The 25,887-nt window shown below is 55.6% G+C and overlaps 3 protein-coding genes across 15 annotated transcripts in view; all 3 read right to left on the bottom strand.

The window, feature by feature from the left end:
• Nucleotides 1-15,001, bottom strand: ITIH4 (inter-alpha-trypsin inhibitor heavy chain 4). Of its 12 annotated transcripts, none has more exons than XM_004018391.5 (23): nucleotides 14,891-15,001; nucleotides 13,569-13,735; nucleotides 11,400-11,504; nucleotides 11,092-11,254; nucleotides 10,843-10,953; nucleotides 10,232-10,360; nucleotides 9,452-9,568; nucleotides 9,026-9,194; nucleotides 8,819-8,944; nucleotides 8,456-8,637; nucleotides 8,172-8,357; nucleotides 6,399-6,538; nucleotides 6,033-6,187; nucleotides 5,707-5,733; nucleotides 5,383-5,430; nucleotides 4,830-4,949; nucleotides 3,899-3,940; nucleotides 3,677-3,703; nucleotides 3,475-3,591; nucleotides 2,504-2,678; nucleotides 803-957; nucleotides 605-701; nucleotides 1-219 (listed from the first exon to the last, which is right to left on the bottom strand). In XM_004018391.5, the coding sequence occupies exons 1-23, from the start codon at nucleotides 14,975-14,977 to the stop codon at nucleotides 150-152; spliced, it is 2,715 nt and encodes a 904-aa protein (XP_004018440.3). In that variant the 5' UTR covers nucleotides 14,978-15,001; the 3' UTR covers nucleotides 1-149. The 12 variants fall into 12 exon arrangements, with proteins under 12 accessions (XP_004018440.3, XP_060258444.1, XP_060258449.1 ...); XM_060402461.1 differs by lacking the exon at nucleotides 14,891-15,001 and adding an exon at nucleotides 14,195-14,294; XM_060402466.1 differs by lacking the exon at nucleotides 3,899-3,940.
• Nucleotides 15,002-17,352: 2,351 nt separating this feature from the next.
• MUSTN1 (musculoskeletal, embryonic nuclear protein 1) lies at nucleotides 17,353-18,494 on the bottom strand. Its single transcript, XM_004018390.5, has 3 exons — nucleotides 18,432-18,494; nucleotides 17,895-18,027; nucleotides 17,353-17,690 (listed from the first exon to the last, which is right to left on the bottom strand). Exons 1-3 carry the CDS (start codon nucleotides 18,438-18,440, stop codon nucleotides 17,584-17,586), a joined length of 249 nt encoding a protein of 82 aa, XP_004018439.1. The 5' UTR covers nucleotides 18,441-18,494; the 3' UTR covers nucleotides 17,353-17,583.
• A 1,689-nt stretch (nucleotides 18,495-20,183) lies between these two features.
• STIMATE (STIM activating enhancer) overlaps nucleotides 20,184-25,887 on the bottom strand; it is a 54,030-nt gene continuing 48,326 nt past the window's right edge. For both annotated transcript variants that reach the window (XM_004018389.6, XM_042236090.2), the window contains exon 8: nucleotides 20,184-23,912. In XM_004018389.6, the coding sequence (XP_004018438.1) occupies nucleotides 23,796-23,912 (117 nt within the window). In that variant the 3' untranslated portion in view covers nucleotides 20,184-23,795. The remainder of the gene's footprint in view (nucleotides 23,913-25,887) is intronic.

Raw genomic sequence — 25,887 nt, 5'->3', positions numbered from 1 at the left:
TGGGCTCACACCATCTCTCTTTATTTTACTGAGTGCAAATACCTCTCCCTACAATGTTCCAGGGCCCAGAGTGGCCCTGTGATCACTGGGTGGCAACCATCTGCACATGGGGCGGCGGCAGGGGGTGGTGGGTGTTGCTCCTTCCAGAACTACAGCTCCACAGACCAGCAGGAAATCTCTTTGCCTGGGGGACTCTCTTGGTAATCCAGCTTGAGCTCTCTGGGATGGACAGACAGACAGATGGTCAGCATGTGTCAGGTGTGGTAGGAAGAGAGGGAGACAGCTGGGGATAGGAATGTGAAAGGTGGAGGGTCTCAGGGCCTCTGAGACTTCCTTCCAGCGCAGGTCACCCAAGGGGACCCAGTGATGTGTGGTCCCTAGGGTCCAGGAATTCAGGGAGAGTTTCCCAGTGGTCTCTGGGCTAATGTGTTTCCTGTGGGTCTGAGTTGACCATCCTTTGTGGGGTGACTGAAAGCTGGGTCAGACTTGTCTGACCTGACACCTGACTGTCTGGTTCCTGGGGAGGGACAGAGAAGTGGGGGTCCCAGAGCCTAGCTCCCAGCCCCAACCCGTGGCTGGGCTCAGTGGAGTTGTACTGAGTCACCTGGTGGCAGAGTAGTCACGCCCCTGGACCTTCAGTGTTCGCCTGCGGTCATCTGCCGTGTCCAGAGGCCCCCAGAGCACGTCCTGGTAAAACTGGCCTGAGATACAAAGGGTGGGTCAGAGAAGAAAAAAGACAGAAGGAGGCTGGGTTCACAGGCAGAGGTGACTTCTGAGGGTTTCCCAAGCCTGGGCCACGTACCAAGGGTCCCACTGACGTGGCTGGAGAAGCGGTCAGTGTCCTGCAGGAGAAGCCGGAGCCCCTTTCCGGGGCCGTCCCAGAACAGCAGGCCGATGGTCACCCTGTCTGGTCTGCTGAGCAACAGGAGCCCCGCCTTGTCCATGGTCACCTTGAGGCTGTGGGCAAAGCCGTATCCTGAGCAGGAAGGGAGGCCTGGAGATGCCCACTGGGGACCTGGGGGGGCCACGGGGTGGGGGGGCTGCCCTTCTGTCCTCAGGATCTCCTAGCGTGGCCTTCCAGGCGAGGGCCCTCAGTCTTGTGGGCTTCAGTTTCCTCAGTCACCTGGGAACCTGGGACCAATGCTAACTCACTGACACCTGGTTATCCTGGCATTGTGTATAACCTAAAATAATGGTTCCTCTCCCTCTGGCTTTCTTAGATTTGATTTCTCACAAACTAGTTTTATATGACTTAGGGGTTCATGGATACATTTCCTCTGTCTCTTTTGTTCTTTTGGCCAATGCCACTTTCTTCTGATGATTAGTGTTTAATTGTGTGTTTTAAGATCTAGAAGGGCAAGTCCCTCTGGAATGACTTCCTTTTTTACTTAGAATAACCTCTGGAGTTATTACTGTTTTCATTTTCTCAGGAACGCTGCATGTTGAATAAACCCCTGCTGTGACTCTGAGGTTATTTTCAATGGAATCGCCCTAAACTTACACTGTCTTGTTAACACCGTTCAATGTAAAAGCTATGGTCTACTTTTCTTTATGTGGACCTTCTGAGGTCATGAAAGTACGTGAGTGTTCAAGCACCACGACTGATAGGAATCCTTTATTTCATCTTCTAGTGTGTTTGTCCAAAGCACAGAAATGCTATTGATCTTTCCGCATCTACCAGATAACAGGAGACTTTAAGACCTTTTATGAAACTGGGAGCTTTTAAAGGGGAGCCCCTCAGATTCCCGAGGTCTGTACTCACTTACCAGGTGGGAACCAGTTTCTCTGGAGGGGCTGACAGAGGAAGTGGACAAGGTTCTCTGTACTCAGCATGGGCGGGAAGTCCAGAGGACACTGCTTGAAGAGGGCCTGGGTCCTTGGACTCTCTCCCCCAAGCTTGTGACTCCCAGAGCTGGACACAGCTCTTCCAGGCCCCACAGAGAGGCGGCTCCACAAGAAGTTGCAGTCTACCTCTGCCACCCTCTAGCTGCCTGGTATCGATGTCAGTGGGACTTGTCTCTCCTTGTCAGAGCTCAAGGCTAAGAACGACATTCCTAACCTCCCCTGGTGGACAGTCTCTCATCATCGTGGTTACCTTATCAGGTAGAGAGCACACCTTCCTGCGTGCCCAGTGGGCACTGCACCGTCTATGGGCAAAGTGCTCCCTGACCACATGCTCTCATGAGACCGGCGTCTCAGCCCTCCGGCTGAGGGCTCAGATGATTAGCCCTAGTTAGGGATGAGGGGGTAGAACACCCTGCCTATGGTCACTCAGGGTCAGCGGCAGAGCAGCTCCAAACCACGCTGTCCCCTGTACCAGACAGTGACCTGGGTTAGGTGTGAGCACAGCCAGGTCCCCAGGTCAACCCCTGGCATCCTCCTCCAGAGCTGGAGGGGGACGTGAAGGACTCTCACATCGCTGCCCCTCCTGTGGGTGTGGCTCACTGCAGAGCACTCGTGCCCAGCCCAAAAAAGTGGAAAGTGGCCACCGCCTAATGCTCACCCGGGCATCACTGAGTACAGTGTTTCCTTCCACTTGTATGCAGAATTTCTTCGGTTTCGAGTAATAACCACATGCTCAGGGGACGCATGGACTTGCAGCTGGGGGTTCTGGAAGGTCACCTCAATCCACGAGAAGCAGGCCTTCGCTGTCTCATAGTGGCCAGTCACCTCAACCCCTGAGAGGGCCGGGAGCAGAGAGGTCGAAGCTGTGGCTCCAGCTGGGCACTGGCCTGAACAGGAGGTTCCCCCCCCCGGCCCCTCCCCGGCTACAGCCCCCAGAGCTGCTCTTCACCCACTCACCTGCTGGTCCCCCTCCTTGCCTCTCCTCACGCTGCCAGCCTGCTTCCCACCATCTTTCCACTCAGCCCTTGGGTACCCTTGGCTTTGGAGGGGCCCCCGGTCTTCAGTGACGGCCACCTTCAGATGGCCAGATCAGCTCTGCCTTCCGGGGGCTGGAGGGCAGGTCTGGCCAGTGCACCTCCCTCCTCCACACCTTTTCCAGCTCCACCAGCCTCCCTCAGGGCTCTATGCTTCTGCCTACCCCTTTCTCGGCCTCACGGACCCCCACTTCTCCGCCAAGGCCCCGTCACCCCCATACAACTCCACGCAGCCCTACGTCTTGGCCATCGGACAGCTCCTGTCTCCTCTCCTGGGCTTCTCTCCACTACATTTTGGGCGCTGACTACAGGCTATGCCCAGGTGTCTCCTCACCCTGAAGTATGGCAGTACCTAGGGGCAAGCCCACCTCTGGTCACCTTGGGGTGTAGGTCATTCAGGCCCACATAAGTGGTGCCCAGTGAGAGGTCGTGGGGCAGACATATGAGTACAAGTGTCAGAGCTCGGGCGGTGCCTGCCTGGGACACCGGCTGCCTGGGAGTCTGTGGGTAGGTGTCCCAGTTTCTGAGGTAGGAAGCTGAGGGGTGCGCTGTGACTAGATTTCTTTGGGTGGATAACTGGGTATGCGCCTCTCACCTTGGTCAGGGTCCGACAGCAGGTTCACTAGCTCCTGAGGGCGTCGGAAGTCCACACAGAGCTGGTCCACGCTCTGCCCAGGCAGTGGCAGGATGACAGAAGGAGCCTGGACGGGAGCTGGGACAGCAGGTGTGTTCTGGGGGCAGGTAAAACTGGGTAGGGGCGAGGATAGGGAGGGAGGCTGAGATGGGGTGGCACTTACCGAGGGGTGGGGCTGTCACGGTTGTTCCTGAAATAAGAAGAAAGTCTTGGTTTAGGCAGCCTTTTCCTGGGGAGGGGCAGGGTTGAGGAATGGAAAAGCCAACGGGTGTTCAGGGTTCTCTCTCCATCAGGAAACCTATGTGATGGGTTCAGAGAGCTCCCTGGCCCTCCCCTTCCAGGTCTCTCTGCCATAGGGCCAGAATCTACTGCAGCTTGGGGGCACCTTTGATTCTGAAATCCATGTCGTAAGATGCTCCACCAGGACCTGAGGTAGGTGACAGTGCAGGAGCAGGCGTGAGTTCAGGAACAGAAAGGGAGAAGGCAGTCAGGATTCGAAGCAAATGGCAAGCCCTCCAGCCATCACTGCCACCCACCAAGCTCCAACTCCACGAACCCTGCCACAAACACACACCCAGTCTAGAACTACTTTTGCAAAGAGATTTTTTCAACCAGAAGAGCATGCTGTCAGGGAAAAAACTAAGGAGATGGGGTCCAGCCTGGCCCTGCAGCTGTGTCTGAGTCTAGGTCTGGAGATCAGAAAACAGCTCAAGGGACTACTCTTGGCTTTGGGAATGGAGGAAATCTTCCTTTTCTAGAACGTTCCATCCCTAGTGAGCCAGCCTCCAGAGTGTAACGAATTCAATTCAGTAAAAATAAAGGACGTGCTATTTAACGTCATGTGCTGTGCTGTGCTGTGCTTAGTCACTTAGAGGCATCTGACTCTTTGCGACCCTCTGGACTGTAGCCCGCTAGGCTCCTCTGTCCATGGGGATTATCCAGGCAAGAATACTGGAGTGGGTTGCCATGCCCTCCTCAAGGGGATCTTCCCAACTCAGGGATTATACCCAGGTCTCCCACATTGCAGGTGGATTCTTTGCCATCTGGGCCACTAGGGAAACCCAAGAATACTGGAGTGAGTAGTCTATCCCTTCTCCGGGGGATCTTCCCGACCCAGGAATCAAACTGGGGTCTCCTGCATTGCAGGCAGATTTTTTACCAGCTGAGCTACCTGGGAAGCCCAATTAATGTCATACCTTCCAGAAAACCTCCCTGGTCTCTGCTTAGCCCTGGGCTTGGTGATTTATCTCATCTAACACTATGGGCAGGTTCATCTTGAGGAAACTTGGCCCTCAGAGGGTCAGAAAGTGGCTTACGTAACGTCAGCTCTGGTAGCACCAATCTCGAGGTCGTGCGGTAGAATGGAGGAGGAGGAGCAAGAAAACGTCCAGGTACTCCCAATCTTGGAGGGCTGTTTAACAGTTTCAAACCTCCGCCTTTGACAAAGTTCACACAAACAGTGTTTTCTCAAGCAGAGTCATGGGTCCCCACAGCCTGGGCGCTGGGACTCACCCCAGAAGAGGGACATGGAGGGGGCAGGTGGGTCCCCTCCCCTCCCCTATCAGTCAGGGTTGGAACGAAGGGCCCTTCTCGAACTCCTCCCTGCTAGAATATTGGCCCATTCCCCGCTCTGGTAGTGCCCTCAAACTATCTTTTCCTCTCCAGCCTCTTCTTTTAGAAAAGACAAAGAAAGGGTCTGCACTGCTGCCTCCTAATCAAACACAACTGGATTTGAGTTCCAGCCCTGCTACCAGGTGGGTGAGTCTAGTAAGTCACTCCCTCTGTCCACAGCCAGGGCAGAGCCCAGTCTGGAGCCAGGATCAAGGTTCTGTCAGTATCCCCTTCCTCTACCCTCTCCTCTTTTGCTACCTGTTTTCCAGGATGCTCTGTCCATGGACTGACCAAACCCCATGGGCCCTGGAAATCAGAGAAACTTAAGTTTGCTTCTTGAATGCATGTTTCTGGGACCCCCAGTGTCTCTGTGTCTCTAATGCCCAGGATGGGGCCTGAGTGACAGCCAATATCTGAATGAACAGGTAACTAAGCGCACCAGCATGCTTGGGCAGACGACACCCCTCCTGAGCGGGGCTGGGTGGGAGAGGCGCTGGCTAGTCACCATATGGTTGCCGAACCATAGGCCCTGTGTCAACCAAGAGTTACCAAGGCCAGCCTTAGAGGGCATTAGGCTCTTACCTAGGGGGACTCTCCTGTCTCTGTTTTCTGAATAAGACAAAAACAGGGAGAAAGAGAGACACACTGTCAGGGTGGTTTGGATACATCTGAAGTATTTCTATTTAACCTTGTTTCCCAGCCCCAGAACTACACAGGGTACAGTGAACATGCGGTGGCGGAGGGGGTGGGGTGCAGGAGGAGGTCAGGAGGTCTAGCCTCAGTTTCCTCATCAATGAAACAGGGATGAGTTTTCTGGGAGTCTGTGGGTGGCAGGGGTGGAGTCTTGGTTGGGATGTTGGGGAGGGGCTGGGGGGAATGCTGGGTCAGAACTCTGCTGCCACACCCACCATCCTCCACAGGCTTCTCAGCAACCTGAGACTGTTCTTGACCTTCAGGTTTGGTGATCACCATAGACGTGAGGGGGGTGACAAAGCTGTAGCTGAGTGACAAGTTCAGTGCGCGGGCCTCAAGAGCCTGCTTCTCAGCATCTAACGCAGAGACCCTGCAGGTAGAGAAGGCCAGTGGCTCGGCAAGCCCCCAGGTGCTCAGAGTCTCCCTCCCTCCCAGACCCTTCCAGGGTTACCACCACCTCAAGTCTCCCTGCCCAGGAGATGCCTGTGCCAGCTGTGCCAGCCCTGCCAGTGAAGAGCCTGGGGAGGTGCTGAGGCCGTGGGTGGCCACCCGGGGGGGCCCTGGAGGATGCGTTCACCCACATTTGCTCAAGCAGTTGCTGGATGGTCAGGTATGCCCAGAGTCTCTCCATGAAGCTGTGGAAGATGTACTTGGGGCCCCGGAACATCTCCTCCTGCTCGGCCACATGGGACTCCATCACAAAGGTGATGTTCTCCCCGTGCTGGAAAGAGGGGCCCAGTGAGGGCAGAAGCAGTGAGGGCGTGATGCCAGCACCTGGCCTGGTGCTGCCCAGCCCGCCACGAGAAACCTGGTTGAGGTGGCGTTGGTTGCAAGTAGAGCAGAGGGTACGGAGGATGCTTAGGGGTGTGAGAGGCTCAGTCATAGAGCCTCCAAGGATGATAAGGAGGTGGAGAAAACATGAAGACTATCCCAGGTACAAAACAATGGGCACAGAACCAGGAGCTGCCTGAATTTTTTTGCCCTCTCCGCACATACAGCTATTTTTTTCTGTTTTTGGCTGTGCCATGTGGCATGTGAGATCTTAGTTCCTCAACCAGGGATTGAATCCAGGCCCTTGGTAGTGACAACATGGAGTCCTAACCGCTAGACTGCCAGGGAAGTCCCTCGGATGAATTTTAAATAGACTAACACTCTTGCCCCAAGCAGCAAGACCTGTGAAACCTTAGGTCTGGTGTTCGAGCTATTTTTCACAACACATTAACTACATAACTACTAAAAGAAAGACATGTTTGTTTGTGAACTACACCAAGTCACCTTGGGTTCTGCACTTTAAGAACTCCTGGACACCAGGACAGTATGAGCAGCTGACACACAGAGAGTGTTTACACTGGGCAAAACCTTAATCCCCAATGCAGCCTTATAAGGTGGGTGAGGTTGACTTATTTTCATGGGTACAAAGCAGGAAACTGAGGCACAGGGAGGTTTAGTGCCATGCTCCAGGTCTCACCTCTGGGAGGTGCCAAAGCTGGGTGTGAAGCTGGCCAGGCTCGCCATAGGATGCACTCTGCCTATCCTGACACTTGGCTGCTTCTGAGACGAGGCCCTGGGCACCCCCATGCCCACTTGCCTTGTCCACCTGCTCTTCTCCCCACACATGCTGCCTACCTGCCACAAAATCATGAAATATTCCTCTGTCCTTCCACCATCTGACCTCTACCACCTCCCACTTACCCCTCAGTCTCAGCTGAGCCTCCCTCAGAAGCCCTCCCTGATCCCCAGGCCAAGCGGGGGCTTCCAGCTCTGCTTCCCTGACTTCCCGAGTTTATCCAGCCCGCAGCTCCTTGCTTGTGCAACAATTTACCCAGGCTATCTCTCTCATGAGGGCAGTACCCCCAGCGCCTGGAGAGGGGCTGTGATTCCCTTTGTGGAATGAGAGGCAGGGAAGGCTGTGCAGGGACAGGATACCACCTGCTGAGCTGGGCTCTTGACGTGGCAGTAGCGGGACCCTCGGCAAACTGGCTGCTCTGCCTGGAGGTCAGACTGCTAATCTGTGAAATGGGAGTAGCCTTCCCTGCCTGACTGCTTGGGTGAGGTCAGGAGGGGATACCAAGCAGCTGGTGCCCTTGGGAACAACAGCAGCAGCTGTACTGGTTGACCGTTATGTGCCTACCACATGCCAGCGCTGCGCAGGTGCCCTCAGAAAATTACATCATCTCGTTAATCTCCACCGGGAACCAACACAGTGGGGCTGCATCACCCACAGGTGGCAGAGGGCACTCTGTAACTTGCTCAAGGTCAATGGGCTGGAGGTGGCAGGGCTGGGGTTTGAGGCCAGCCCCTCTGACTGCCTGCCCCAGCTGCCCTTCCCCTCCAGAATGGCCAGTCACACTTACCAGCTGCCCCCGGACTTGGGCTGAGAGCACGTCAGGGCTGTGGTCCCGGAGCTTCCCAGCCACTACCAACTCGGAGCCCTTGAAGAACACCCGGAAGGCGTCCTGTGTGACCGACTCCACAGCATTGCTCGGGTACTCAAAGGCCACTGACATCATCAGTGGGTTGGCCACCTCCTGGTAAAAGTCCTGCAGGGCAGGGGGGGTTTCATGAGGGCCGGGCTAGGGTCTGCCCACCTGGCTGTGCCATCCCTTGCTCACACAGCCCAGTCAGGGTGTGTGGGCACCTGCAGCTGCAGGGCGGAGTCTGAGTCCTCATAGATGCGCCGGGCCAGGCCGCCGTTTTCTAGTGCCATCTTCTCCAGGAAGGCGTAGCTGACATCGAAGCCGAAGCCCAGGCAGAAGAGACTATGCTGGCCATTTACAGCTTTTCGCACGTTCTCCTGGATTTTCAAAGGGTCGGTCTCCCCTGGACCCAGTGGTTTTGGAAAGGGGTGAGAAAACGGTGATTGGCTCAATGGATATTTCTGGAATCTCAGAGCCAAAGAGTCCTAAAAGACCCTTCTCCCTGCCCCAGGTTCCACAGCATGCCAGGCTGAAACCCAGCTTCTCCCGGGCAGTGCGCCAGGGGGGTGCTGGCAGTGCCTCACCTGCAGTGGGGTCGCCATCAGTGAGGAGGATGATGAGGGTGATGCTCCCTGCAGGCAACAGCTCCTCCTGGTTGGCTTTCTCCAGCAGCTGCACGGCCATCAGCATCGCATCATTTATATTGGTCCCTGTGGGGCACACACCCTCAGAGGGGCTCCCAGCAGGGTGCCCCAGAAGTGTCTACCATGCAGGGCTACACAAGCACTCACCTCCCTGGGCCCGGATGCCAGTGGCGTAGCTCTTGGCCTCATTCACGTTCTCAGTCGAGGCTGGCACTAGCAAAGGTTTCCACTTGGTTGCTTCCGCACTGAAGCTGATGAGGTTGAACTGGTCATGGGGACTGAGGTCATCCAGGATCTTGATAAGGGCTTCCTGGGTCTGGGTCAGGGCAAGGGGACACATGGTGGGTGTCTCAGTGGGGCCTCCCTGGTGGCTCCTATGCCCTTAGACTGCACCTTAAGGCTCACAGCTGGAGTGAGGACGTGGGGAATGTTCTAGCAGCAAGACCAACCTCAATCCACGGGAGCATCCTACTTAGAAGAGGGAGGGCAGGTCTGGTTTGCCTGCTGGACCAAAGCTGATGGTGTTAGATGTCTGCGAGCTTTCAGAACCCCTACCTGGCCCACGGGACCTACCTGCTTTATTTTCCTGCCCATCATGGAGCCGCTCTTGTCGATGACAAAGATCACATTCTTGGGCATCGTGGACAGGCTATCAGGGGCAAAGTAGTGCACAAAGTAGCCATTCTCAATCTGTGACCAGAGTGAGACACACCCAGGTGTAAGAGCTGCAGCTCTGTCCCCAACCAGCCTCCTCACCCCCAAGCCTGGGGTTCTGCTGCACTCTTTATCCCAGTTCCTTCCGGTCCTATTCCACCATGAACCTCCCCAGATTCCTGCCATACTGCTTGGCTTGATCCAGCGCCTCCCTTACAAAGGCTTCCCTGCTTAGACCTGGCCCACCAGAACTCTACCCTTACTTTACCTATTTAATTATTTGAGGCAGCTTATACTAAAAGGTTCAGACATAGTATACCTGAGATCCATCAAAGAGGTGAAGACTCCAAAAACAAGGCCCATCAGAAAGGTAAAAGGGAAGCACAATGTGGCCAGAAACTTATGTGAAAGAAGCTACTGCGATTGAGCATAAAGTGAACTGTGAACCTCTTGGCAGCCAGGGCAACGAAGGAAACCCCACCCAATAGCTCTTCAGCAGAGATGAACTTTTCTCCCCCTCTGGAAGGGAACAGTTTCAGCAACAACACAACTAAACTGCCTGTGTTCTATCCATGCAATACCTGGTGCACTGATAACCAGGGGTGGTTATTCTGTCTTTTCTTCAAGAACACCCAGGCTCAGGTCCTTGAGGGTGAATGGACTTTTTGGTGGCTCAGCTCTTGCCTGGAGCCCACATACCTGAATGGAACCCCCGGAGACAGGCCGGTCCACATCGTAGCGGACAATGAAGTTGCCATCTAGGACCGTGTCCTGCTTCTCCGGAGACTTTTGTTGCTGTGACAGTGTTGGCTTGAATCGGACGTGAGCCTGGAAAAATGACCTGGCTGAAGTTGGAAGGAGCATCATGGTGGTATTAATAACACCCCTCATCCCTATCTGAAGAGACAATTCCAGGAGGCAGTCTTAGGTCAAGTTCCAGGAGACTTTCTCTCAGGCTGAGCTGTCGGCCAATGACCTCCATATAGGGGAGGGGGTGTGAGTGAATCTCCTGCTCACATTTTTGTACAAGCAGAGGCTGGGCCCAGGATGTGTGTGGTCCAGCCAGCCCCTCCTCCCTACCTGGTCTGGGGACCCTCACATCAGTCTTCTCTCCTGAGCTCAGGGTTCAAACCAGCACCCACCATCTGTCCCTGGGCCTTGCCCTCCCTGTCTGCCAAATGACAGCATGGACATAGGAACCTCACAAGTCCCTCCAGCTCAGAGATTCTGATCAGCAGTTCCGCTCTCTGGAAGTCCAGCCTCAAGATAGGCCCCTGGGAACCCTCACCCGCAGACCCTAGCAGGCCCACCTTGGTCTTGTTCTGTGAGGTGGTGAGGGCCTCTGCCAGTTCATTGGTCATGAAGGTGCTCTCTGTCTCCAGAAAGCTGATGCCCTGAGGCTCGAAGATGTGAATGTCCATCTAGAAGCAAGAAGCGGGTTACTGGGTCTGCTGGGAGCCAGGGCTGGCCCTCACAGGAGGCAGAGGGGGAAGCTGGGTCCGCCCTTGGCAGAGTGAGGTCATCAAGGAGGCCTTCTAGAAGAAAGTGGTGCCATGTACCTGCAGGTGTTTGACCAGCTGCTGGGGCCGGACTTTCAGCAGCAGCTCATACACTCCCAGGTGACGGGCCAGCAACTCCTCATACACCAGCTCGAAGGTGACCTTGGCAGCGGGGGCCACGCTGACGGACACCTGGAACTGCTCGGTCTTTCTCCCGGTGGCCCTGGGGAAGAGGGCATTGGATGTGCCCCTCAGACTTGGGGTGGGGGTGGGTATGGCCCCTGGAGGGGGAGCAATGCTCAACAGCTGAAGTTGGGGGCAGCCTTGACTCCACCCCCAGAGGGATCCTCCCACCCCCTTGGACTCACGTGACAAGGCCAGCACTCTCGCCCCTGGCCATGGCCGCGCTGTACTGCTCCTGGGCTGCAGCCTTCTCCTTGATGTTACCTGGGTAGGTCACACCATCGATGACCCTGGGGCAGGAGGGAGTGAGTTGTGAGAGCCTGGCAGGTGAGGCCCACTGCAATCCCACCTTCTCTGGGACTTACCATGCCTTCCGACAGAGTGACTCCTATCTTTACCCAAGACCACGCGTCTCTTACACACCTACTGCGGACATAGCTCTGCGTGGGGCCCCGGGGTGGTCAGGGGCTCTGCAGACCTCCATCTACCCTGAGCTACGCACTGTGTTGGCTGACATGCCTTTTCCTGAACAACTGGGATGAAGGAGGAGGCAGGGCTGAGCAAGCACCTGGCCTCTCTCCTCCGTTCCTGTCTGGCTCCACATTCCAGTTGCCCCTTCCACCCTACAGACTGTCTCCAGAGGAACCAGTCAGCCACCAGCGAGAGCTCTGAGCCTCATTTCACTCAGCCTTGTGTCCAGCTGGGTGGGGCAGGCTGAGGAAGGAGATGCTGGCTCCCAGGCCAGTGGAGACACAGGGCTGAAGGCTCTGACCCCTCTCTCCACGGCTGCCCCTCTTATTGCCAACAAAGGGCAGGCCACACTGCAGAGAAGCTGGCTCCTGGGGAAGGAGGTTTTGGATGACTGGGGGATGGGGCTCCTTGGCGGGTAGAAACAATCCTAGTGGCCATTTGAGGGACTGAGAGAGAAATGGCAGGCAAACATAAGTCTGCTCCATCCGGGGGTGGTGTGAAAGTGTAAGAGTCTCCAGGCGGGAGGGGACAGCCAGGATATTGGGGCCAGTGTCCCTCCTCCCCACCTTCCTGGTCACAATTTAACCCTGGGCTACAGTGGGGCTGGTGCTGGGCTGCAGGGCTCCTCCTTCCAGATGCCCAACTGGGGCTCCTAGCCAGGTCGGGGAGCAAGGCACACTGCCCTGCCCCCTGCTTCCCTATCTCATGCAGCCACAGGAGCTGGGCCCAGAGAGGGGTGCACGTTCTGGGCCTTCAGAAGATGAAATGGGCCTGGAACCTTGCAGCTTGCCAGCCAGAGCACCCACATGGGAAGTGGGGTGCAGCCTGTGAAGCTTACACTGCAGGTTGGGCCGCACAGGCCTGGCTCCTGGTTAGGAAAAGAAGGGCTGACGGAGTGGGGTGGGCAGAGAGCTAAGGAACCAACCACAAGGATCCTGCCCCCATCGCAGGTGTTCAGAGGTCCCAGGGTACATTGGGGACTCTGCCTGAGATGCTAGGCCTCTGCCCCACCCATCACCCTCCCTGAGTTTCTAGGATTAGCCCCTCTCTGGCCTGTTCTCAATCACTGCCTCTCCTGCAGGGCCAGAGACAGAGAGTTCTCTGGCATTCAGCAAACATTGCAAAACTCAGTTGGGAAGGGTGGGGGAGGAAAGCAGAGGACAAAGTGACGATCATCACCAGCTTACAGAGTCACCAGCTTACAGAGTCACCAGCTTACGGAAACCCCAGCGGCCTCCCAACACAGCTTCTGGCTTAGAGAAGAACCATCCTTTGCAGTATCCCACTATGGGGCAGGTGGACCAGCCTGGGTCAGAACTTCTGTGACAAGGAGGTGATCGCCCTCCCTGAGGCATTGCTTCATTGTAGGGGCTTAAGAAGTTAAGAAGTTTTCTGTGTTCTGGGTTGGAATCTGCCTTTTGGTGATTCCCTTCTGCCTGGGCTTGGCCTCAGGATGCCCCAAGTCTGTACTTCTCAAAGGCAAAGACATAAAGAGGCTGTGGTTCTCCATCTGGCACCTGGGCAGAACTCAGGGAAAAGAGATAGATGAATAGATGGAGAGACAGAAGGTGGGAGGGACCAACAGAGGGAGGGAGGAAGGGAGAGGGATAGACGGAGGGAAAGAGGTAGGAATGGGTAGAGGGGTGGAATGAGGGAGGCAGAATGGGAAGGAGGAAGGGATGAAAGGATGGAGGCAGGGAAGGGTCTCTGAGAATGCATGAAGTTCCTAGAAGCCTCTGACCTCTGTATTGCCTACAGGTGAACTGCACACACCTCAGGCTTATATCCTGGCACATCTCACATTAGGAAGAGAACACAGGGGCCATGGTGTCAGACTGCAGGTTGGGGAGGGGAGACCAGGAAGAGTGCAGGAGGGCACCTACATGGAGAAGTTGGTGATGAAGGCTTTCTTGGGCAGCTCCATCTGGAAGGTGGCCTCCCGCACGGCATCAGCCTTGTTGACCACCCGGCTGGTGATGACTGTGTGGGCGAATCGGGAGGAGACCTTAGAGTCCACAGTGAGGCTGTAGATGTCAATGTCATTCTGGACCTGTGAAGGAGGAAAGGGTGGGACTGTTTAATGCTCTTCAAGAGTGGGTCTTGACCTTGGTCCCACACCAAGCCCTGGCCCCCAACCCCAACCGAGCCACAGACCAAGAAGAATCGCATGAAGCATTGTGAACTTTGATCTCAAATCAGAGGCTGCTGTGTGTTTCACTCCCCACCCAATAGTGCAGAGATCCTACTGGGCAGGGACCGTCCTATCTTGTCAAGTGGGGGCCACAGTGCTCCTTGGAGAAAAAGCAGGCAAGGGGTGGAGCCTGAGCCCCACTGTGTCTGGGAGGGATTTATCCTTGAGGCAGAGATGAGCGGCAGCAACTTCCATGCCATCTTAGTCCTGCCCAGTGAAAGGGCAGTGCACAAGTCCAGTGACTGGGAAAACGGTGCCCACCAGCCTCCCCCCAGGGGCCTGCGGGAGCTGGGAGACTTGGAGGTAGGGAAGGTCCACCTCTAAGCCTGAGCATCTTCTGCTTTGTCCTTTTCTCCACAGCCGTGGGGCTTCCCTTGTTGCTCCATCCGTCCCCGGGGGCACTCCCCCAAGCATGTGTATTTTGCCCTAGGTGTGCAGTCTCCAAGGAAGGGTATGTGTACACAGGCAGAGCCGACACGGCTCTTGTCTGCTTGCACGTGGCATACTCGTGTTCAGCACAGAGGTGCGCGGCAGGCTGAGTGCCTCGTTTACACGTGAGTGTCTGTCTGCCTGGTGCCAGACACTGTACTCAGCACTTCGTAATACTAAAGGTTTCCTCTTCACCACAAACCTCTGAATAGTCCTATTACTGTGACCTTGTTCTGCTACTGTTCTACAGAGGAGGAAAAAGAGACACACAAAGCATCAATTACTTCCGCGAGGTCCGGCTGACAGGAGGGAGGGGTAAGCTGGACTCCTGAGGTGCATTCTTACCCACCCTACCTACTGCTGCCCTCCAGGCCAACCTGCTAGGCTGTTGTTCCTCCCTGGGAACTGGGAAATAACAGGATCACCCCTCCCAGTAAATGGGGGATTCTCCAAAGACCCCTTAGGACAGCACCCCTTCTCTGCACACACACTGACCCACGCTCACACAGACCAAGGCTCTCCTCGCCTTCACTCACTTGCCCCATTCACACTAGGGTGCACACACACAGGCCCCACGGATGTTACCTTTTGGGCCTTGCTGGTGTGGAGGACGGCAAGCGAGAGCAGGACCAGCACGACTCTGTGGGTGCGGCCAGGGGCTGGGGTCTCCATTCTGGCTGTGGCCGGTCCGCTTCTGAACTGTGAGACGAAGTGCGGAATTAGTAACTTGCTCGCTGCCCCGCCCCTGCGGGGGCAGGTTCTGGGAAACTGGGATCTGCAAAGCCAAATACCACAGGGGCCTCAAGATAAGCAGGCAAGCTACAAATGTCCTGTGGACATTGGCTGGGGATGGGAACCCAGGAGCAGGCTTGGGTGGGAGTTGAGTACGGGCGCCCCCTCTGAAAGGTCCAGAATCTAAGCAAACCACCACCACCCCCACACCGGTTATCCCACCAAAAAGCTCCCCAGGGGTGGGGGGCACAGCAGTGAACTGGCCGGCTCTCCGTAAGCCCAGCCTTAGAGGAGAGGCATTGCTGGGAAGAGGAGGGCAGAAGTATGGTTTCTGGGAGGCAGGGGGCCTGGAAAAAAGGTCAGTATGACTGGTCAGTGGGACCCAAGGGCACTAAGCAGCCCTCGGGGCACCTGATTGGAGCAAGATCTGCTGGGGCTAAGGCAGGGTGGATACACCTTATTTATGGGAGGAGAGGGGCTAGGCCAAGGGCCCCCTCTTCTCTCTGCTGGGGAGGGTACCCAGGATGCTGTTCGGGCCCCATTATTCTAGCCAGGAATCTTGGTGCAGTTCCAGCAAGGCCTCCAAAACAAGATCTGCATTTGGCAATACAAACCGAGAGTCACAAAGATGCCCCATGTTGTGGCCCAGAGATCAGGCTGTGGGGAGTTTCCTGAGAGGGAAGCACGGAGTTCCTGAAGGGGGTGATTCAGGGTGGTGGCGTGTGCACTCAAGCGGCCTATGTGGAGGTCAGTCGTGCCAAGGGAGCCCGTGAATCACTCCTGGAGTGAGGAAGGGCAGAACGCCGATCTGTCAGCAAGCCACCACCAGGGCAGTGCTGTTGTCATGGGCCCAGGCCACAGGAGGATGGCTGGAGGGCCTGTGGTAGGATTAAGGATGGCTTTTTTCAATTCTTCTGTAATAAAGTTGAAAGACTGTTTTCGTAACAGCAATAAAGCAAATATTAGGGGATGGGGACACAGCTGGTGCTTGTCTCCCTGTGGATCTGGGAGAGCTCAGTTCCTGAGTCTTGGGCCACATATGGGCTAAAGATGCTTCAGAAAACTGGCCAGGTGCCAAACCCTGGGTCGGAAGGAGGACTCAGTGACATTCTTCTGGGGATAGGGGATGAGGGAGGGTGCCATCTTCAGGTCCCACTTGGGACAGTCACAGGGTAGGAAGGGGGCTCCTCCATTAGCCCTGCCTCTGTCAACACCAGCAGCACCTGCCCCCAGGGAAGGGAGCTGGGTCTGTGGCTACAGGTAAACACTCCCTTTCTTTACATGACTTCAGCTGAACCTCTGTGCACATCTGCACCGCACGCCCCTTGGCTCTGGAAGTGATCGGAATGACATGGGAGAACACAGCCCTTCAGCAATCTGCGGTAAGGGCGTCCCCAAAGGGCCCAGTGGGCAGGCCCAGGCCTGGCCCCCACAGAAGTTCTGCTCCCTTGGGCCCAGCCTGAAAAAGCTATATAAGGAGGCAGGGCTGGCTGGGAACATGAGAAAGGCTTTGTGCAGCCTGCTCCACCTGCTTAGGGGACGGGCGAGACTTCCTTGCAGACATCGGCCCCAAGCCAGGCACTGTAAGCCCAGGTCCTGCTGGTCTAGCCTGGACTGTCTGGGGTCTTGCTGTCACAGCTGGACAGGCCTCTCTAGTGCCCTGAATCCGACAGCTCCAGGTGCTGAGGGACATTTGAGGCCTGAAGCGGGAAGAATCACACAAAACCTGAAACCCTGGTGTTCCGTGACTCAGGCAGATCTGTGGGAGTGGCGAGGGGGAGGCTCACTCAGTTGGGGTGAGGGGACAGTGGCTCAGGGACTGGACGGCCACTGGCCGGAGAGGAGCCTTCACCTGGTTGGGTCTTTGAGGGGATGCGAGATGGCAGTGGGCAATGTGAACAAGGGGGAGGGAGATTTGAGGACCCTGAGTTCCATCGAACCTTGGGGTCCCTGGAGGCATCGCGATGGCTTCTGCGAAGGGTGGGGAGAGGGTGAGCCCCAGGCCCCCACCTGCTTCACTCTGAGCACTGTGACTGTGGCCTGCTCTACACAGTAGGGCCCCTTGTCACATACAAGGGGAAACTGTGACTCAGAAGAGGAGGGGAGATGGTTTGAAGTCACACAGGTCAGCACCAGGTCTCCACACCCGAGGCTCTCTGTGGCACGTGGCGGTGGGCATAACAGCACCTGCATTATCCTCTGGGACTTGCCCAGAGCCGAGATGGGTGGAAAACGTGCCCCACACCCACCCTGCCCTCCCTTCCCCTCCCTGGCATTTAGTGGCCATAGCCAGTGACCAACCAACACCTTTCAAATGCTGGGGCCACTTGGGCATTCTCTTTATTGGTGTTTCTCAGGTGTGAGTGCAGAGTCCCTGGGCTGAGGGGCCAGGGCTGTGGGGCAGGGGTGGCATTCCCCAAGGTGGCAGGTGAGAAGGTGTGTTCTGGCATAAAAAAAGAGTTCTTGGAAAAAAAAAAAACAGTTCTTGGGAAAAGTTCCTGTGTCGCAGTGGTGCCTGTGGTAAGGGGTGGGGTGGCATGCACTTCTCAGCCAAAGACACTCTTGGCGGGTCCAGCTTTGGGCTTTTCAAACACCGTCTCAGCGCCAGTCCGGGCGCGGCTGAACACCGACGGGGCGGTAGAACCAGCTTGCTCTGCGGGAAGGATGGGGAGGAGGTGGGTCAGGGGCAGGCCTGGCTTCCTAGAGGAGAGGGCCCCTCTGTGGTAAGCACCACCCCAAGCCCACAAGCTCTGAACTCTTAGAACAAGGACCCGTGGGACCCTCCTGCGCCCAACCCATCCTCCTTCCCACAGACACACATCTGCGCCCAGGCCCCCATCATTCTGAGAACACTCACCACATTCCCGCATGACCTGGTAGGTCTTGGACTTGATTTCCTGGTTCCTGGTCAGGTTCCCTCGGGCCCCCTTCAGGTCCTCCTCCTTCACAGGGGGCCGCTTCTTCTTGATGGGGGCTTCCTGAGCGCCAGCCTCGGGGAGCCCAAGCCTCATCTTACAACCTGAGGCCTTGAGGCTGAGGGCCCTTTCCCATGACCATGCCTTGGCCCAGACCCCTCTTCCCTGCTCACTTAACTTCAGCTAATGCAAGGCATCACTTCTCTTCCAGGAAGCTTTCCTGACTGCATGTCATACCCTCTACCCCAGGTCTCCATCCTCTCCCCACAGACCAGGAGCTCTGGGGCCACAGCTGTCACAGCCTCATACCATCTGTATGCCTGACCTCTCTGAGCCCTGGCCTTCCAGGGGAGTCAGAGCCTTCTGTGTTTATGCCCTGAGATCAGCTCAAGACGCAGCTGCCAGAGTTGACAGTGTCCACCTCCCCCACCCCACCCCCGCCCCCTGGCACCAGCAGGCCTTGAGCTGGGCCCTCCTACCTGGGACATGGTGGGTGCTGTGGGGAGCTGCTCCCTGGCAGGCAAAGGCTGTGGAAGAGATTTAAGCAGCGCCCAGCCCTCTGGGGCTTATATAGTCTGCTTGCCTGTCCCGGGAAGTCACTCCCCCTCCTCTGACAGCTCCCTGATGATTCAGATCCACGCAGCCGCTGGCTTCAGAGTTTATTCTTGGAGATGATAGGGGCTTCTGAGCACTTCTGCCTGGGGGGCTGCAGTCCTGGTGACAGTAGACAGCTGGGGAGACCCCGTACCCTCGGGGACAGCTGCTCTCTTGTGGGAGGGAGGCGCTGGGCCTGGCAGCAACTTGTGTTTACGAATGCAGGTCCTGTAACATGCATGTGGCTGTCCGAGCTGTCTATCTGCGATAGTCCATCCCAGCATGGGGTGTCCCCGAGGAAAGGGAGGGCCCTGGGCCAGTGTGAACAACTCTGAGCTTGTTTTTCTCTCTCTTCTACCCTCTCCCTGGATTCCACAGGAAAGAGACTTTCCAGCTCCACATGGGGAGGAGGCTTCCTGCGTCTGCCACTGGGGAGCATGTGCTCACGGCCAGCTTGCTGAGCCATCACAGTGCACTCAGAGCATGGGGCCTGCACCTGGCTCCCAGGTGGAGAAACTGCGGCCAAGGGAAGCCTGGGAGCTGCCCCGTCAACAGTTTTACTGATGCTCCCATTCTATGTCCAGCTCCCAGTGTGAGTTTATTAGCAGAGGGATAAAAGAAGGGGCAAAGTGCCCAGGAAGGGCTGGGAGGAAACCATGAGGTGAGCTGAAGGAAACAGCACAGAGCCTCTGACTGAGATGAGGTCACTGAAGGGCAACTGGCCCAAGAACATTTAGGTTATGAGAGGGTGGGCAACAGTGAAGCTCACTCCAGTCATAGATAGATGGACAGGGACCCTGAAGGTCACTTAACTCTCCTCTGCTAGTTTCAAACACCCCGTCCTTGAAGGGGAGATCCCCAGGGCACATGGCAGGGCTCTGGGCCTGGGGTGAGGGTAGGAGTGGATGTAGATGTAGATGGGCACTCAGAGTCTGTCCTGTTGGGTCGAACATACCCAGGCTCCTTGTCAGTTTGTGATGGAGCACATTTTTATCCTTGAAGGCTCCAAGCAGACGGAAACAACCAGGCACTGACGTTTGGCTACCTGGAATGCCACTCCATTGCTGTCAGATCTCATCCCACCCTAATTCCCCCTGCCTGGTCTTGGCTATGGAGGCCAACGCGAGCCCTGCCAAGTTCCATCTGAGACGAGTGCTGACATGAGGAATGCCTTCAGACAGCTGCCAGTACGAATCCAGGACTCCAAACAGGGGCCAAGAGGCAATGAGGACAGGCCTGGCCTGTGCTGCCGGCTCCTGGTGCTTCAGCTCTGCCTCCACAGCCAGTGCTGCCCAGGGAGGCACCTGCCTTCCAGCCCTGCAGCCTCAGGAACAAGGATGTGGGATGTTCACCCCTTACACCCCATCTCTAAGGCACCACACACTCCTGGGGGTGAGGGAGGCAGAGGAGCTTTCACTCGCATTAGCAGGAAAGACAAAACGGCGTGAGCATGTTTGTTTTTCTCCCCTCGGCAGGTTTTGGCTCCCACATCTGCCGTAAGGAGAGGTCAGATTCATTCTCACTCTGTTTTCTGGGAAGAACTTTCTAACTTTCTAACTCACTGGGGACATTTTCTTGACCCCACCAAGCTGTTTCAGCTCCACAGAACACACAACCAGCAACCACAAGAGTGATAGTTTCTTTTTTTAGAAACTGTAATAATATGTCAAACTTTATTGTAAACCATTTTACAGTGTAAGTACATCATCTTCCCTTTCACTTCAAAAATGTGTTTCTGTGACTCATAACACCACAAATTGAACCACCTCCACTGGGAGGCCATGGTTTGCTCACATAGGTCTGACTCCTAACAAACGTCATGAAAAGAGAAACCAAATTAAAACAACCCACCCACCCACTCAGAAGCTCAAAGGCCCTCCCCCAAAGCAAAGCCCCTTGGAGCTACCAATGTTTCGCAGGGTAAAACAGACAGCTTTCTGTTCCTCGCTGGAAGTGTGTGAAACTTCTAAAGGCCAGCCCTGCACCCTCCAGGGTGGCTGCTCTGGCTGATGGCAAGTTCCCAGAGTCATTGATGTTCACCTGGCAGCAAAATGGCCAGTGGACTGCCGTCTGGAGGGCAGAGTGCGATGCTGACACCTGCTGCTCCCTCCAGGCTCCTGGGGCAGCCTTCAGTCAGGGACTCTGGGCTGCAGCCTCCAGGCCCACGCTGCCGAGGGGAAGAAAGAACTTGAATTTGAACCTTTACATATATTCCCTTTACAGGCATGGTCAACATTAACCTATGACTCCTTGTTGTCAGGAAGAGGCACAAGTTAAAGCTTGAGGCTGGAGGCCACCAGCATGCCTGAAGGCTCATTAGTGGGACTTCACACGGTAGGCTTTTGGACTGAGCAGACCAAAAAGCCACTGTCACCGGGGATCTCATCAACATTCCTCCTTGCCACTGACAACATCCGCTGGCAGCCAAAGGGAGAACGGGCAATGGTGGTCTCTTTCATTCAGACGGTAGACGTGACAATTCTACTCCATCAGGTTACTTCCATCAGTCACAAGAAACTTGTTCCTGGCCTTGACTTACAAGTTTCCATGAAAGGTGGCATGGCTGAGGTCCAAATTCAGACAAACCAGATGGACAGTGCACAACATCCAGCTGGTGTTCCGTGGCTTCTTAAACATGACGACGCTTGCCCTGGGGCAGGTGAAGGGCTGCACCTCATAAGGCACCTTGGAGCAGTTGGAGAGAAAGCTTACCCCAGGGAGGGAGGCCAGCTGGGAATTAAGTCCTGGCCACAGCCCACCATTCCCACTACCTCGGGACAGTGCGCCACAGAAAAGCCCTCAGTAACCGCAGGAAGCACTCCTGGGGGATACAAACTGTGAGCGTGAAGTGTGCACAGAGAGTAAGGCCAAGCATGCCAACGATGCCCTGTATAACTAGACTCTGGTAAATGTCCATGCCCTAGGCAGTCAGCTACCACACAACTGCCACTCAGAGACTAAACTCCTTTGAAAATCAGGATACAGGGAGAAACCACCACTTGCTCGGTGCCTCTTGGTCCCCAAAACCTACTGCCCAGCAGGCACTGGGACGAGCAGATCATCTGGTATCTGTATAACCCAGTCTCTATCCTTCACAGCCTGTGTGTCTCCTGCCCACTGTTGCTAGTTTGGAAACATCAGGATCTGAAGACTGAAAGAAAAGCTCAGATTCTGGGCTCAGTGAGGTGCAGGAAACAGGTGTGACCACAGGTTATTCAAAACGAAAGGCAACAGGAGGACAAAGTAAGACGAGTCAGCGATGCCTACCACCTACCAGGATCAGAGTCAGGCCTGGTCTTCCCAGTGCAGAGCTGCCCACTAACACAGCTGAAGGTTGGAGGGGGAAGAACACGGGATGAGAACAGGGTGAAGGGAGAGTGGAGATGGGCTGCAATCTCACCTTCCTCTCCTGTGGCCACTGGCACCCACCCAAGCAGAGTCGCCGCCCATGGCAGTTCAGGTCCAGGTTCCTCTGGCCCTCCTGCTTCTGGACTCTTAAGAGAATGGCAGGCTGAGAAGTCCTCTCCAAAGTTTGTGCCCTTACAACCCACACAGGTGGGACTGCAGGAGGCAGAGGATAGACCCAGGATGCCTGGTTTAAGACTGTGGCTCACAGGTTACAATTCAGACCCAACCTGCTTGAGTGAAACACACTGTTACGTAGGCCTAACAGGAAGGTTCTGGGTAGTATGGGCTCCCTGCACTAATCTCACTTCCAACTTGCACTTTCGCCATGAAGTTCTCTATTCCTAAACTTTCAGGCCAATCCTGGGCTGGGACAAAACACCGGGCTGCTTTGCCTTGCTGCTCCCACAGCAGGCAGATACCTGGGTCAGCCCATTCCACTGCCGGGCAGCAGACTCCCAAAGCCATGGGGCCTAGGCTCATTCTGAGGAGTGGGGGCCACAAGTTTAGAAAGAAGCACTTCGTCCTGCCTGTGGATGCAGACAGCGAGCTCACTCACCTCCACCTGCCCCACCCCGTGCCCAGCCACCCTGCTGCTCTGGAGGATGTAAACAACAGGATCTCATGGTCAGACAGGCATTCTCTAGACTGCTGCACAAGACAAGTAGACAACACTAAGCTGACAGGCACAGGGTAGCCTGAGAGGATGCTCCCAGAGGTGGGTCCAGAGTCTGGCTCTGAAGCTTGCACCATGGGAGGTGGGGAGGCCAAGACTGCACTTTAAACTTCAGATCTGGAGGTTCTGAAGAGATGCAGGGGACAAACAGGAGTGGCCTTGGAGTCTCAGTTTCTCTGGATACAATATCCTCTTATGCTCCCTTTTCAGTCACATTTCACCAAGACTCTAACTTGCCAGCTGAAGTGCCAAGTGCTGCTGGGCCCTGGGCAGAGCCCTTCCTGTTCCACCCTCACAGGCCCTGGATCTACATTCGGACCAGCTGCCTCCTGCTCAGGCCTGACCTCTGCAGAACAACTGGGTTTGCTGATTTCAGATAAAGCCCCACCTCCCTTCCTACTGGAATTATTTACCACATCGGATCGCAGATTACCTAACGATATTCCAAATAAAAAAACTCCCAACTATTTCCTCCCACCAGCTCATGTCCCATGAAAGGCAAACAAACCCATTTCTTTGGGGGTAAAAAAGAGCTTTTAAATACAATAGTATGAAAATATAACTTAAACATATAAAAGTCAACAGCATACGGAAGACTTAAAAATCTATGTTTTGCCCATTAGTCCCATAGGAAATAAACACATACTCAAAAAACATTAACACTGTGACAGCTCATAAAACCAGCCATAGAAATCAATAGTTACAAAAGCCATTTCGAGTAAGAAAGCGTCACTGCTCCAACTTGGTCAATGAGTAACTCAGCCCCCAAACATGTTCCGTCTTCACACTCCCCCCTGAAGCCCTGGCGAGAGGCTCCACCCATGGTCCACATGCAGGTAAGTCCTCAGCCTCAAGGCCACACGGCCAGATGTGGGACAGGGCTTCCGGGTCCCTCACACCACCACTTGGGACGACAACACACAAACAAAACGCCTCGCTTGCATATTTGGTCAGTGTTTGTAGTGCAACTGAGTGGGGACCTCCAGCTGCCGCGTGGAGCCGGCAGCCCCCCTCCCCGGGTCACAGTATCTGGGAGCGGCTGAGGCCGTGGGAGGAGCGGAGGTAGAAGAGGGGCAGAGAGAGGAGGGGAGGAAAGACGCGGCCGAGCAACCCTCGGCTGACCGGTGGCCGGCCACGGGCTCCCACCCGACCCTGGCTTGGGAATGCATCATACAGGCAGCCCGAAGCGGTGCTTCTTTTTCTTCGAGGGCTTCAGGGGCGTCAGTCTCCGGAGGTCCTCCTCCACGTCCGACTCCTCCATCTCGTCATCAGCTGAGATCAGGATCTGAGTGGTGGAGAGGCACGGCCCTGAGTCACCGCCAGCGATGCCCTCTTCACCTGGCCACCCTGGACCCCGGTCTAGAACGCCAACCTGCCCAGGAGGCCTCAAGTGTCAGGTTTATTAGCAGAGGGAGATGGGGAGGTCCCCCTTAACAGAGTGAGACGAGGCCCCTCGCCTGACCTTATTTACACCACATGCCCCCACGGGTGCTGACACCAGTGCTGAGTGGACACGCCTCCCTCTGCTCCTGCTTCTCCATCCAACCTCCGGCTGGGACCCAACCACCATCAGAGCAAACTTAGCACTAGGTCACACTGGCCGAAAAGCCCAGTGTTGGCATATGGAGTTCCAGGTCCTTGAAATTGGTTCAAATATAGCATAAGCATACTGAAAAGTCCCCTTTTGAAAGGAAAACACCTGTGGGGCACACACAAAGCAGGGCCATTTCAGAGTGGCTGCTATGAGCCAACCTCACAAACTTCCGAAGACAAACAGGAGCCCTCTGCTCTTCTGAGCCCCTAGAACAACACGGCCACACAGCTAGGGCACCTAGAGCAGACAGCATTCCCGGCCCACCTGCCTGGCTGCTCAGGCCTCGGAGCACCGGGGAAGGACGGGGACAACCCAGGCCAAGATGGAGGCCCAGAGGACAGCTGCGCAGGGGCAGCTTATCCTCCTCCAGGGCAGGGTGCTCTCACTACCCTCCCTGCAGGGCTTCCTGCCCCCAGTCCTGGTCCCCTGATAGAACACTCTCTCTGGCTCCCTGGCACCTGTACAAACGCATGCCCATTCCTTGTTCTGGATCACAAACCACCTTGCCCAGTTAGCGAAGACCTCAGCCTGTAACCCACTTCCTGTCATGCTATCCTACCCTCTGGAATACATGCTACTCTGGCCACAGTGAATTTCACATTATTACCCAAACACCAAACCACAGGACCATGACGCCTCAGGAGCAGCTGCTTCTGCCTAAAACGCTGTTTGTCCTTCATAATGTTCACCATGTTCTAACAACCCGACAGGCCTCATGCAAGATTCGAGGAGCACCTAGAGAAGAGGCAGGCTTCCCCTCTGTCCTCCATCTAGGTGGTTTTCAAAGCACTCTCCAGGATGCCCCAAGAGGCTAAACCAACTGTTCCAAGTTCTTGCAGGGTTTTGTCAATGCCTCTATCTCAAAATGGGCTTCCTTTGTGGCTCAGGTGGTAAAGAATCCGCCTGCAATGCGGGAAACCTGGGTTTGATCCCTGGGTTGGGAAGATCCCCTGGAGAAAGGAAAGGCTACCAACTCCAGTATTCTGGCCTGGAGAATCCCATGGACTATGCAGTCCATGGGGTCACAAAGAGTTGGACACGACTGAGCAACTTTCACTTCACTTCACTTCAATCTCAAATATATCACTGCCTGCTAAGATGGGCCGTGCAGGCTGGCTGTCACCTCATCCCCAAGTGTGAAGGCCTCTCCGAGAAGACCTCCTCAGCCATTTCTGTCACCCACACCCATGGTGTCATGCACCTACAGGCCTGCCTTGGACATACAACCTTGCCTCCTGGCTCCTATTTATGGCCACCAATCTCCCTGAGGCCCAAATGTTTCAACTTAGGAAACTTGAAAATAAGGGGAGATGAGGTTCTCCCTGGGAGGCCTGGCTACCCCCACAGAAGTTGCCAGTTGGTTTAGCCAACACTTCCCTTGCTCTGGAGAGATGGGCAGGGATTCAAATGCCTTGATGCTTGAAGGACAACCACACCCACTAGTCCTTGCCAGCTTCCCTGGAACAATGCCGCTCCTCCCTTTCCTGTCTTGCTCCACCGATGGAGGGGCTGCTGGAAAAGGGCCACCCCTCACCAGACGCTTCAGGTCCCGAGGAAGGACCGGGGACAGCAGGAACGAGTCCCAGCTGGACGAGAGCTGTCGGCTTCCTCTCCCTCCCCCTGGTGGGGCTGTGACTCAGCATTCAAGAGACGGCCACAGTCAAAC

Source organism: Ovis aries, chromosome 19, assembly GCF_016772045.2.
Source record: "Ovis aries strain OAR_USU_Benz2616 breed Rambouillet chromosome 19, ARS-UI_Ramb_v3.0, whole genome shotgun sequence".
Lineage (NCBI taxonomy): Eukaryota > Metazoa > Chordata > Mammalia > Artiodactyla > Bovidae > Ovis > Ovis aries.
The sequence above is the reverse complement of the archived record's forward strand: the minus strand, read 5'-3'. Positions and strand labels throughout refer to the sequence as shown.

Coding starts and splice junctions, on each gene's coding strand:
- ITIH4 (XM_060402461.1), bottom strand. CDS start 14,290: ATGCTTGGGGGAGTGCCCCCGGGGACGGATGGAGCAACAAGGGAAGCC. Junction 4,950..5,382: donor CAGAGCATCCTGGAAAACAG/GTAGCAAAAGAG, acceptor ACTTTGTCAAAG/GCGGAGGTTTGAAACTGTTA. Junction 3,704..3,898: donor CATGGATTTCAGAATCAAAG/GTGCCCCCAAGC, acceptor TTCTTATTTCAG/GAACAACCGTGACAGCCCCA.
- MUSTN1 (XM_004018390.5), bottom strand. Junction 17,691..17,894: donor CCAGGTCATGCGGGAATGTG/GTGAGTGTTCTC, acceptor TCCTTCCCGCAG/AGCAAGCTGGTTCTACCGCC.